This window comes from Pristis pectinata, chromosome 32 (genome assembly GCF_009764475.1).
Source record: "Pristis pectinata isolate sPriPec2 chromosome 32, sPriPec2.1.pri, whole genome shotgun sequence".
Classification (NCBI taxonomy): Eukaryota; Metazoa; Chordata; class Chondrichthyes; order Rhinopristiformes; family Pristidae; genus Pristis; species Pristis pectinata.
The window spans coordinates 7,722,749-7,736,647 of NC_067436.1; the positions used below are offsets into that span (position 1 = coordinate 7,722,749).

Here is a 13,899-nt window from a genome sequence, read left to right on the forward strand (position 1 = left end):
GCTGTATCAAATATATTTGAAAAATTACCTCCATTTCAAATCCTGGATTGTCCATGCAATAAACATGATTACTTTCAGGTGAAGTCATTCTGCTGTCTATTTCTTGGATTCAGTACTTCTAAAACAAAACAGTCTATAATTAATGAAGAGCAGCCACATTTCAGAAGATAAACAGTTAAGAATGAGTTAATGTCACAGCTCACACCTCTAAACCTTGAACCAGCGAATCAGGGATAAGGACTCAATTATTCACAGAATTCTAATCATATTTTTAGATCCCGTTTGTTTCATAAGATTTCAACACAAAACTCTGGCAGTAATTTTGTTTCCTGTAGTTTGACAAATTAAGCCTGGTCAATCTGGTTTTATGTTCCCTCATCAAGTCTTCACATCTGACTAGAATTGAAACCAGGGACTGTACTTTAACTCTCCCTCTTCAGCCACCCCTGCTGCTGATTTCCACAGCCAGATAACAATTGTAATAGTTCCATCGTGTCGCAGACCCAGCTTTGGCTGAGTGTAACTGCAACAGTAAGATAAGATATCTTTATCAGTCACATGCACATTGAAACACACAGTGAAATGCATCCTTTGCGTAGAGTGTTCTGAGGGCAGCCCGCAAGTGTCGCCACGCTTCCGGCGCCAACACAGCATGCCCACAACTTCCTAACCTGTACATCTTTGGAATGTGGGAGGAAACTGGAGCACCCAGAGGAAACCCACGCAGACACGGGGAAAATGTACAAACTCCTTACAGACAGTGGCCGGATTTGAACCTGGGTCGCTGGTGCTGTAAAGCGTTACGCTAACTGCGTACTAATTCTCGTTAAACACACACCGGGCTCCGTGCTCTGAGGTGTCATTGCGCTCTGAACTGCTTGACCTCTGAGCCAGGCAGAGCCAGACGAGTAACTGACCTGGGAACAGGGACAGTGAGGGAGTTTAATCATGGTTTTTAGTTTCCTTCTGTTAAGAGAACGTGGATAGTTCTTCTGGATCCCAAAGAATTACCTCGGGTCTGCTTCCACCCTTCGAAGGAACTGGGATAGCACTCTGGAGCACTTGACCTAATATACATAGGAATTCACTTCTGGGATGACAGAGCATTGAAAAATGTTTAATTCAGGTGCATAGAGCACTATATTTAGAGGATCATTCCCCTCCCACATTGTTGCCAATCACTTTCCAGTTATAGACAGTTTTTTCCACTTAAGTAAGGGTTCCATTCCTGAGAATTGTCTGTGAGCCGATTTCTCCATAAATCAAAAACATCCATTTTCCATAGCTATCCATATCATGTTGCTCTGAATACACTTACTGTAATCATTTCATTTCATTGAATAATTGCTCTAACGCTACACATAATTAAACTATCAAAATACATGCTGTATTCAGTCATTAATGAACACCATGAAATATTTTATTATTATTATTACTAACTTAAAAATGCTTTAAAAATGTATGGGAGAATTGGATAAAGTTGGATTTCTGTAAGTCAGGTCAGGTGTAACCTGGGGATTCTCTGTATTCTGATCACTGGCTGGAGTCTCTGTCCCTTGAAACATTTTATTTTATGTTGGTTAACAAGCCGGGATTTGGGTGTAGCTGAATGATAATTGGTGAGGTCATCCTTGACTGGGCCTGCTTCACCACTAAGACAGCAGTTTTAGGAACTAACATTTCACTTAGCCTCTGACTTCACCTCACCGCTTATGAATAAAACAGTGAAGAGAACAAAGCCCATTGAATCATTCACATCTTTCAACTGTTCCCTGAAAATGGCGTCACAGGTAGACAGGGCGGTGAAGAAGGCTTTTGGCACTCTGGCCTTCATCAGTCAGCGCAATGAGTATAGAAGTCTGGATGTTATGTTGCACCTGTGCAAGATGCTGGTGAGGCCGCACTTGAAGTATTGTGTTCTGTTTTGGCCGCCCTGCTATAGGAAAGATGTCATTAAGCTGGAAAGAGTGCAGAGGAGATTTACGAGGTTGTTGCCAGAACTCAAGGGACTGGGTTATAAGGAGAGGTTGGGCAGGCTAGGACTTTATTCCTTGGAGCATAACTGAGGGGTGATCTTATAGAGGCATGGATAGGGTGAATACCCAGGGTTCGAGAATCAAGAACTAGAGGGCACAGGTTTAAGGTGAGAGAGGAAAGATTTAATAGGAACCTAAGGGGCAGCTTTTTCACACAGAGGGTGGGATGTATATGGAAAGAGCTGCCAGAGGCAGGTACAATAACAACATTTAAAAGACATTTGGACAGGTACATGGATAGGAAAGGTTTAGAGGGATATGGGTCAAATGTGGGCAAATGGGACTAGCTTAGATGGGCATCTTGGTCGCATGGACTAGTTGGGTCGGAGGGCCTGTTTCCATGCTGTATTAATCTATGATTCTATGATTCTGTGACTTTAACTAACTTTATTTTTAATATAATAATTTTCAGGACCTGAGTAACGTTGGCAAGGCTGGCATTTATTTCTCATCTCTAACCACGCTTGAGAAAGTGGTGTTGAGCTGCCTCCTTGAATTGATGTAGTTCTTCCAGTGAAGGGAGCCCCACAGTGCCTTTAGGGAGGCAGTTCCTGGATTTTACACCCAGGGACAAAAGACCGGCAACATTCTTCCAAGTCAGGATGGTGAGTGACTTGGAGGGGAACCTGCAGGTGGTGGTGTTCCCAGGCGCCCGCTACCCTCATCCTTCTTGGTGGTGGAAATCACGGGTTTGGGAGGTGTTGTTGGGGTACCCTGGGTGAGTAACTGCAGGGCATTTTGTCGATGGTCTGTCAAGGGAATGAATAGTTAGGGTGTTAGAAGAGGTACCAATCAACAGGGCTACATTAACGTGGATGGTGTTGTGCCTGTTACTGAGTAAGTGCAAAGTGAGGGAGTCCCCTACCTTAGGGAGTGAATAAACTGGCCTTAAAATATACAATGTCACAAAACAAAAGGGATTGTGCTTCCAATTTCTAGAAGTCGTTTTGTGTGCCCAATCCTCCGCATAAAACACACAAGGCAGCTGGCACATTTATCTGTACTCCAAGAACAAGGTCACAAATGTTGCTGCTTCTGCACCAGTTGCCCATAACTCTCAATTCCTCAATCTTTCAAAAGCTTATCTCTCTCCTCCTTAAATAGTTCAAAAGATCTAGCCTCAATGCCCCTCCATGCTAGAGAGTTCCAAAGATTCACCATTCTCTGTGAAAAGACACTTAGCTTGGTGTCAAGCTGTGCTGGATGCAGCAGTGTTCCCCGAGTCTCTTGCTGATCTCTGGGAGAGGAGAGCCATGATGGTATCAAATCACAGAACAGAACAGAGGGGCCAAATGGCTTCCTCCTGTCTCTGTTTCTAATGCTCTTCAGCAAGAGCTTCTCTGGGTCTCTCCCTGTTCATCAGCAACACCCAGAAGTTCATCAGGCCATTCAGCCTACCCACTGATTCGTACCTTATCTCCATCTACCCACTTTGCTTCTGCCCATCCTTGCCCAACGAAAACCTGTCGTGCTCAGTTTTAAAGTCCTCAGTGGCCTTCAGCCTCTGCAGATCATTGTGGGAACACAAGAACAGCAGAGAGTAGGAGCAGGAGTAGGCCACTCAGCCCTTCAAACCTGCCCTGTCATTTAATTTGACCATGGCTGATCTGCCCAGGCCTCAACCCTCTTCTGTGCCAGTTCCCCATAACCCTGAATTTCTCACTTTCAAAAGCTTCTCTTCCTCCTCCTTAAATATTTCTAAAGATCTAGCCTCAGTACCCCTATGGGCTAAAGAAGTCCAAAGGTTCCCCACTCGATGTGAAAGAAATTCCTACGCACCTCCATTTGAAATGACCAGTCCTTTATCTTGTAACTATGTCCCTGCTTTCAACACTCTCCCACAAGTGAAAACATCACAATATCTATTCTGTCAAACCCCCTTGTGATCTTATGCGTCACCCCTCATTCTTCCAAACCCCAAAGAATACAGACACAGAGTATATGTCCTTTCTTGACAGGACATCCCTCTCATCTCAGATATCAGTCTGGTGAGTCTCCTTTGGATATTGGGGGGAGCTAATCAGTCTTTGCCAAACCTTTGCTGAGATCATCCTGAACCATCCTTTTCTAACCTTTTTTTATGTCCCTTTGTGGGCCATGCACAAGTCAGCTCTCTCATTCAATAAGATCATGGCTGATCCTCTAACTCACTGCACCTTCCTGCCAGATCTCCAAACTGTTTGATTCTCTTAGTGTGTCCATCTGCGGCTTAAATGTCCTCAGTGACGGAACATCCTTGGTCCTCTGGGGTGGAGAATTCCAAAGACTTATACCTATCTGAGTCAAGAAATTTCTCCTCATTTTGGAGGAATCTTGCTCAAATTTTGCATTGAGTACAAGAGTTGGGACATCATGTTACAGTTGTACAAAATGTTGGTGAGGCTGCACTTGGAGTATTGTGTGCAGTTCTGGTTGTCACACAGTAGAAAAGATATGATTAAGCTAGAGAGGGTGCAGGAAAGATTCACAAGGATGTTGGGGACACAAGAGACTGCAGATACTGGAATCTGGAGCAACAGACACAATCTGCTAGAGGAATTCTGTAGATTCAGTCCTGATGCAGGGTTTCGACCTGAAACGTTGACAATACCTTTCCCCCCCACAGATACTGCTCTACCCATTGAGTTCCTCCAGCAGATTGTGTGTTGCTTCACAAGAATGTTGCCTGGATTGGAGGGCATGAGCTATTAGGAGAAATTGGATAGGGTGGGTTTTAAGAGATTGATAATTATTTGGACATTAAAGGAGTTACGGGATATAGGGTTAGTACAGGTAAAGGGTGCTGAGGTGAATGGTCTTCCATGATCTCATTAAATACTGAGGCAGTCATGAGGAGCTCAATGGTCTACTCCTGCTTCTGTTGTAAGCTGGTTTGTTCCATGATGTGTTGCTCCAGGAAAATCTCTCGAAAACATTCTCCAGGCTGGTTATGCATGGTAGTATAGTGGTTAGCACAACGCTATTATGGCGCCAGTGACCTGGGTTCAATTCCCGCCGCTGTCTGTAAGGAGCTTGCATGTTCTCCCCGTGTCTGCGTGGGTTTCCTCCAGGTGCTCTGGTTTCCTCTGACATGGAGGGATATGGACCATGTGCAGAGAGAAGGGATTAGGTATCATTAACTTAATTAGTTTGGCATAACATCATGTTCCTGTGCTGTATTGTTCTATGTTCTATGCAGCTTGGACTTGAGCTCAGAAACTCAGAGCCCAATAAACTATCATCAGAAGAAATAGTTTCTCACTTTATCAGATTGTTAAATTTATCAATACATCATCCCTTGACCTTTCTACATTCTGGATGTCACAACACTGTTCATGTAATATAAGCTTTCAGCAGCAGTAGGTATAGAAACCACCACAGCACCTGTTCCTGGACAGTATGAGGATATGAACCGTGCAGGTTGCCTGAAAATGTGAGTTGAAGGAGGGTTGTGTGGGAGTTATGAGTGAGGGTATTCTGTCCAAGATCAAGGTGTCATTTTTGTTAGAAGAAGTCATCCATATTTAAACAGGCCTTTCACCAATTTCATGTGAGCAAGGAATTTCCTTGCACCCAGGTGTAGATGACAATAATCTAATCCAATTTTATCTAATCTAATCTAATCTAATCTAATCTAATCTAATCTAATCTAATCTAATCTAATCTAATCTAATGTAGTCTAGTCTAGTCTAATCTAACTTTATCTAATCTGATCTAATTTTATCTAAACTAATCTAATGAACTCTTCCCACGCAGATGGCCGATCTTGCAGGGAATACTGTTTAGGCTGCTCATTGGGGATTGGGAGTCTGGGAGGGAATCGTAGTAGAGGGCGTGGTGGTAGTGGAGTGAGGCAGTGGAGGACAGCGGTCAGTTTGTGGTCAGGGTGAGGACCTGAGGAACTTGGTCAGGCAAGGTTGGACCTGGAGACATTCGACATTTGGGAGAGGTGGTGGGGTCAAATATGGAGATGATTGTAGAGTAATACAGCACGGAAACAGGCCCTTCGGCCCAACTCATCCATGTTGACTGAGGTGCCCAACTAAGCTCGTCCGATTTGCCCTTGTTTGATCCATATCCCTATAAACCTTTCCCATGAGTGGATTGGTTGATGGAGGTGATTCATGAAATTGAGGCGTTGGGGCATTGGTCTGGGGGAATGAGAGAGCGTATCTTGGGCAGTCTGAGAGCTGAGTATGTTGGCAGCACAGTGGAGAGATGGAATATCTAAAAAGGAATGCACAGAGAAGAACATAACGGGAAGCAGGTGGTCGCTTTGGACTCAGTGGAAGGAGCTCGGACAAGGTAGGACTTCCTTTATCTACCAGCATGTACAGAACAAACTTGTGCAAGTGAGGTCAAAATGAGCATCGCTTGCTGTTTGGCACTGCACATGTATCATGCGTGTCACATGTAATATTGGTTGCTGCAACTTTAAGGATTACATCGGGTGACCATCCACGTGCTTGCATCAGAAGGCTGGGTTGTCCAAATGGGCATCTGCCCTGTAACCTCCTGAGAGCCTGCAGGAACAATGTACACCATTTGCTATCCACAGGAGAGTTCTCCTGACTGAGGTTAGCTGGCAGGCTGGCCCTGTGGCACACAGTGACTATTGGAGGGTGGGGAGGTGGAAATTTCACATGACCAGCCATCCTGTGCACTGACGATCTCACTTCCAAGGCAATCGACCTGGTGACATCTCTGGGCTGTGCGCCTTCTCGGGGTGTGAAAAGGCTTCACACTCGATCTACCTTACTCTAACACATTAATCGTCTTGGAGAAAGCGGGAGTTTGAAAAATATTTTAAATACTTGAGAACATTAGGGTCAGTTTCTGTCTTCATTTAAATGTTCGCCTAAGAAATGTATGCCTTACCAGTTGGTATATGTGACATATAACCATATGGGAAAGGATCACGTGGTTTGTTTGCCAGCCACCACTGCTCCTTTCCACCCTCACCTTTCCAATTCCAGACTGCCTCTGGCCATGAGAGGGGTCTCACCATTGGAGGTTCCCCGCCACTCAGTTGCACCAAATGAGCTCAGCAGAGTCGGGACCATTGAACGCTGGCGTCCGCTTGCCATCCTAAAGGCTGGGAGATCCCACCTCCCAGGGGTCGGGTGAGCAGGCAGTCGGAAGGTGACCAGCTAGGCGGTCAGCGAGCGGCTCCACTGATCTGACTGCCTTCCCAGAGGAAACAATGGGAGTAGCTGCTGTTTGCTGGTCAGGCGATCCAGGAGATTTGACCAGTCATAGAACACAGAACATAGGACAGTACAGCACAGGAATAGACCCTTCGGCCCATCATGTCTGTGCTGAACACAATGCCAAATTAAACTACAACTCTTCTGCCTGCATTCATACCCCTCCATTCCCTGCATGTGTCTGTCTGAAAGCCTCTTAAACGCCCCACCACATCTGCTTCTACCACCACCCCGGCAGCCCACTCCAGGCACCCACCACTCTCTGTGTAAAAAATTTGCTACATCTGCTTTAAACTTTCCTCCTCTGATCTTAAATGCATGTCCTTTAGTATTTGACATTTCTATCTACGCCTCTCATTATTTTACATACTTCTATTGGGTCAATCAGTCTCTGCATACAAAGGCTGCAACTTGAATGCAGCCTAACCCTAACCTTTGAATTACCAGTCTAATTATCAGAGGGAGCAGGAGAGCAGGTGTCCAGTGACCTCTGTGCAAGGGTCATTATACACAAGGAGGATTCAGAAGAAAATTCTGTCACTGTGCTACGGACACATGAAGTGCTTGATTGGACTATTGATAAAATCACAAACACTGTATTATGGGATGGAATTTCTGGACAAGGAATCTGCAGCCACTGTACCCAATGCTCAGGAACAGGTCAAGTAACTAAGGTTGGTTGCCTGGGTAAAACCAGGTTTAATGTCTTGTAAGTAAGTAGAGTTGGAATAAAAATGGTGAGAGCTATGAAGTCCTGGAGGAGGGAAAATTGTTTGCCTCTGAATTCAGGAGTGACAATGCCTGCTGAGTGCTTGGTGGTGTCAAGCTGTCGTTATTGAAGGGTGGTGAAGAACCTGAATTGTGGAAGGGTCATGCAAATACCATTACAGCTGAGAGGATCCAAGGAGGGGAATGAAAAGTGGAAATTCAGGCAACTCTCAGTAGTTCAGGCAGATCTGCAGAAAGAAAATCAGGGTTAACATTTCTGGTCAAAGACCTTTCGTCAGAACTGCGAAAGAACAAAAACAAGTTAGTTTTAAGTTGAAGAGAGAGTGGGGAAAAGATGGATAGGACAAAGCGAATATCCCTGTTTGGGTGAGACCAGTGTTGCTATGGCAATAAGATGATGACTAAGCCAAGGACAGGGATTGATGCTCTGAAAAATGAACAGTATTTCAATGATTAATATATAGGAATTAAGTCTCAGACAAGAGATCAAGGTCTATGTTGTGTATATATGTTTAAAGGAAGATCTATTTGTTGGCAGCAATAACTACCTGTCGTATGGTCACATTCTGTGTCACTGACCACTAACCAAATCCAGACCATTTTCTTGGCAACTGGATAGATCCTATCGTCTATTTTTTAGGTGACATTGTATTAGTTTAAAATCTACCCTTATTCTGAAATCATTGCATTTGCTCCTTGTCCTTGAATCAATTACATTAAAAATACTAAGATGCAGATATGTTAGGGAAAACATAAACAGTTTTCTTTTTCACTAGCTTTTTGGCAGGCACAGTGGCATAGCTAGTAGCTAGTAGATCACAGCTCCTGTGATCCAGGTTCAATCCTGAACTCCGGTGCTGTCTGTGTGGAGTTTGCGTGCTCTTCCTGTGACCTTGTGGGTTTCCTCTGCAGCTCTGGTTTCCTCCAACATCCCATAGATTTGCAGCTTAATGGGTTAATTGGTCATTGTAAATTAACCCTAGTGTGTAGGTGAGGGATAGAATCTGGGAGGAGTTGATGGGAATGTGGGGAGAATAAAGTAGGATTAGTGTAAATGGGTTCTCATAGAACATAGACCAGTACAGCACAGGAACAGGCCCTTCAGCCCACGAAGTCTGTGCTGACCATGATGCCAAATTAAACTAAATCTCTTCCGCCTGTACATGATCCATATCTCTCCATTCCATGCAATTCATGCACCTGTCTAAAAGCCTCTCAACTGGCCCTGTTGTATCTACCTCCATCGCTACCACTGACAGCCCATTCCAGGCACCCACCACTCTCTGTGTAAAACAAAACTTGCCCCGCACATCTCCTTTCAACTTTCTCTCTCTCATCTTAAATGCATGTCCTCTAGTATTTGACAGTTCTACCCTGGGAAAAAGATTCTGACTGTCTACCCTATCTATGCCTCTCATAATTTTATTTTAAATTCTTCTGTCTTTACCTCTCGCTGTCTTTGTGAAGCAGCCAGCATAATCAAAGACCCCACCCACCTGGGACATTCTCTCTTCTCTCCTCTTCCATCGAGTAGAAAATACAGGAGCCTGAAGGCATGTACCACCAGACTTAAGGACAGCTTCTACCCCACTGTGATAAGTCTATTGAACAGTTCCCTTATACAAGGTGATGGACTATGACCTCACGATCTACCTTGTTGTGACCTCGCACCTTATTGCACTGCACTTTCTCTGTAGCTGTGACACTTTACTCTGTACTATTATTGTTTTTACCTGTACTGTATCAATGCACTCTGTACTGACTCAATGTAACTGCACTGTGTAGTGAATTGACCTGTATGATCGGTGTGTAAGACAAGCTCTTCACTGTACCTTGGTACAAGTGTCAATAATAAACCAATACCAATATCAATACCAATAAACTTCTATCAGGTCTCCCCTCAGCCTCCAGAGAAAACAACCCAAGTTTGTCCAACCTCTCCTTATAGCTCGTACCCTCTAATCCAGGCAGCATCCTGGTAAACCTCTTCTGTACCCTTTCCAAAGCTTCCACATCCTTCATGTACTGTTAGTGACCAGAATTGTGCACAATGCTCCAAGTGCAGTCTAACTGAAGTTCATATGTTCGATGTTCAACATTGACTTTGTAGGCTGAATGTTTCTGTGCTGTATGTCCACATAGTCTATCAAAATGTAGTTTCTGGTTGCTTTTGGAATTGACAGTGCGAGTGGTCTGAAGGAAGTAATGAGGCTCGATAAAACATGATAAATTAAGTCCAGATTTTTGAACACACTGGCTGCGAAGTTGGAGCCTTGTCACCAGTTGTTTGGAGAAGGCCTTTAACTCTAACAGCACCAAGACCTTCTCATTTGCCAGCCAGTTAGACACGAGCAGTTTTGGAGTTGAATGCTCTGTCAGAGTAACAATAAGAATAACAGTAGAGAGATGATTACAGGAGGGGAAACCTGTAAATCCATGTTCTGCCTCTAAAACCCACTATTTTGTGGGGCAATTGGGAAACCATAAAGCTATGGAGCAAAAATAAAACAGGACCGAGGCAGAGTCTTGATTTGAAACATCAACATTTCCTTTCCCCCCACAGATACTGCTCAACCCACTGAGTTCCTCCAGCAGTTTGTTTTTTTGCTCCAGATTCCAGTATCTGCGGTCTCTGTGTCTCCAAAATCAAAGTCAAGTTTATTGTCAGATGCACAAGTACATGTGTGCACAGGTGCAATGAAAAACTTACTTGCAGAAGCGTCACAGGCACAGAGCATTAAAGACACAACATTTGCAAGAAAAACATAAATTAACCATAAATTATATTAAATTATACAAGAAAGAACACAATTAGAACAAAAAACTAGTCCATTTTAGTGCCAAGTGGTCATAGTGTTGCAAGACTGAGGTAATGATTCGGGTCGTGCAGGTTGGTTCAAGTTGAAGGGAAGTGGCTGTTCTTGAACCTGGTGGTGTGGGACTTCAGGTTCTTTCCCTCCTGCCTGATAATATCTGCGAGAATATGGGATCTCAACCAAGAAGCTATAGCAACTATCTACACAGTACAATCAAAATGGCGTTGTGATATCAGACCGCCTGTCTTTGCTCATCTAGACTGTCCACCCCACCAAGGCCTCTCCTGTCAATGTACGGAGCCATTCCAGAGCAGGAAGATTTAATATTGGGAGGCACGGTGTCTGTAAAGTTGTGCACTGTGGCTGAGCTTAGGCACGAGCTGGTTGACCTCTGTACAGACAGGAACGTAAGCAAAAGAGCAAGAGCATTTCCTCAAAGTACTTACATTATACCTTGGCTTGAGATAATGTGATCCTCCACTATGCCTTCACCCCTGTAAAACAACCTGCTTTGTTTCTCCCGAAGGGCCACTCCTCTTTCAGATCCAGCACGTCATAATTTACTTTAAAGTATGCTGAATTATCTGTCTATCAAATTCCCTCTGCTTCCTATGCCAAGTTTGGTGATTACACAGTCAAATGAATAAACAAGACTTACCTCTGTATGGCTCAGCACTGGTGTGGCCAGCAACCAAGTCGTGTTAGGGGCTGGAGAGGAAACAAGAGTTGAAATTATGTTTCTCCTTCCACGATCTTGGAGTGTTCCAAGAAGCCTTGCAGTGATGACATACTTCTGAAGTGAAGTTACTGTTGCAATATAGGAAATACGGTGGCTAATTTGTGCAAAGCGAACATCCACAAATGTCAGTATGATCATGGCCAGATCATCAATTTTAGTCAGGTTAATTGAGGGACATTATAGAGCTTTATGAAATTATAAGAAGCATAGATACAGTGAATGGTCACAGTCTTTTATCCAGGGTAGGGGAGTCCAAAACTAGAGAGCACAGGTTTAAAGTGAGTGGAAATTTAAAGGGGGCCTGAGGAGCAACTTTTTCACGCAGAAGGTGGTGGGTGTGTGGAACAAGCTGTCAGAGGAAGTGGTAGAGGCGGGTACAAGACACTTGGACAGGTTCATGGATAGGAAAAGTTTAGAGGGATATGGGGCAAATGCAGGCAAATGGGACTAGCTTGGTTGGGTAACTTGGTCGGCATGGACGAGTTGGGCCGAAATGTCTGTTTTGTGTGCTGTATGTAACTCTAAATGCCGGTCAGGGCCACAGGGTAAACTCTCCTCTTTCTCTCTGAGTAGTTCTGAGTTCTTTTATTCCCACATCAGAGGGAGTTGATATAAATGTTATCTAAAAGACAGGAACCTCCAACAGTGCAGAATTCCCTCAGTAATGTTCTGCCACTGATGGTTCTGTTGATATGAGTGAGTGTTACGCAGAGAAAGTGCTCGAGTTACTCTTGATCTCTAAGGTCCAGAACCCCAAGTGCACTGGGAACTGGTGGGGGCCCATCTGAGACCATCCTGAATCCCGCTGTCAGTTGGGATTGTAGTCCTTTATGTAAGGGCTATATCCGACACTTGGGAAACCTTGTAGTGTCCTGTATTCAGGCCAGGACAACATTAGTCAACAATGGTTTGGGAAACCTCTAAAAGCCTCTGAGTGGAGGGTGTCACCTCAATTTGCACTCCATTCTTGTATTACGTGTTATTTTTTTCTCATATTTCATCACAGCATAGAAAAAGGCCCTTCGGCCCACCGAGCCCATGTTGGCACTCAGAGCAATCTTATCAGTCATGGAATCGTAGGGTAATACAGTACAGACCCACCCTTTGGACCACTGGTCCATGCCAACCAAGATTCCCATCTAAGCCAGTCCCACTTGCCCGCGTTTGGCCCATATCCCTCTAAACCTTTCCTATCCACGTACGTGTCCAAGCGTCTTTTAAATGTTGTTATTGTACCTGCCTCAACCACTTCCTCTGGCGGCTCGTTCCATGTACAAACCACCCTCTGTGTGCAGAGGTTGCCCCTCAGGTCCCTTTTAAATCTTTCTCCTCTCACTATCAACCTATGCCCGCTAATTTTTGGTTCCCTTTCCCTGGGCAAAAGACTGTGTGTATTCACCCTCTCTATGCCCGTCATGATTTTATATACCTCTATAAGGTCACTTGTCAGTCTCCTATACTTATTCCTCCATCCCCCCCATTTATTTTCTCAGTAACCCATTCTCTCTTACGTGCTCATCAATTGCCCCCTGATTCTCCTAATACCCACTTACTCCAGGGACTAAAGAACCTAGCAACCAATTCTCTGACAAGGCTGGGGCAGAATTCATCCATCCAATGTTCGATGATGGAATCATAAAATCCCTCTCTTTTGTAAACCTGCTCACACTTCCTTTTAGAAAAGAAATTTTATAGTTGCCCTGCTACTTCCCAGCCAATGGACAAAGCATGCAGTGGGATGCTCATGCACACTCTTCCAACCCCACCAAAAAGGGCACACTATCCTCACGGTGGATGGGAGTTGTTGGTAGCACAATAGCACAGCACCGTTAATGGGATCTTGTGGGCCATCACCACTATGGGAGGTGCTGAGGAGAAACTGCTCTGTGGGTGAGTGAGCCTTCAGCTGGAGAATTGAGAAAAGGAATGGCTGTTCTTTTCTCACGATGCTTACCCCGATATTATTGGCAGTTATTACTCAGGGATTAGCCCACTCTTATCTCTTAAATCTGATGTACTGCTCTCCAGAAGTATGTGCGCCCTAATCCAGGAGAATAGTGGAGGACAATTGTGTGCCTATCTTTAGGTCTCAGGGTGGGTGTTTGATGGTCAGTGCAGACTTGGTGGGCCAAAGGTATAGAGTCCAACATTTGTGGCTGGTGGGGGAACAATAAGCTTTGTGGCTGCTGGGAAGCAATTGGAGGCTGTGGTTACTGGGGTGGGGTAGGGTGGGTGTTGGAGGTGTAGAGTTCGCACGATCTACCTCCTGAGTTTCCACTGGGTGCTCTGGTTTCCCCAATGACTAAAGAACCAAAAGGGAGCTGATAGGCATTTGAGAGAGAGAGAATGTTACAGGTCTAGAGGGAAATAAGAAAGGAAGTGGGACTGATGGA

General features: G+C 44.6%; 1 protein-coding gene across 2 annotated transcripts in view; it reads right to left on the reverse strand.

Annotated features, from left to right (window-relative positions):
- The window catches only part of slc28a1 (solute carrier family 28 member 1), a 46,024-nt gene extending 34,480 nt beyond the window's left edge, over positions 1-11,544 (reverse strand). Inside the window, exons 1-2 of one of the 2 annotated variants that reach the window (XM_052042592.1) lie at positions 11,426-11,544; positions 29-118 (exon numbers count right to left, since the gene is read on the reverse strand). In XM_052042592.1, the coding sequence (XP_051898552.1) occupies positions 29-88 (60 nt within the window). In that variant the 5' untranslated portion in view covers positions 89-118; positions 11,426-11,544. Of the gene's footprint in view, positions 1-28; positions 119-11,213; positions 11,271-11,425 lie in introns of those variants that run through there. The other variant, XM_052042593.1, reaches the window with a different exon arrangement.
- Between the last annotated feature and the right edge of the window lie 2,355 nt (positions 11,545-13,899).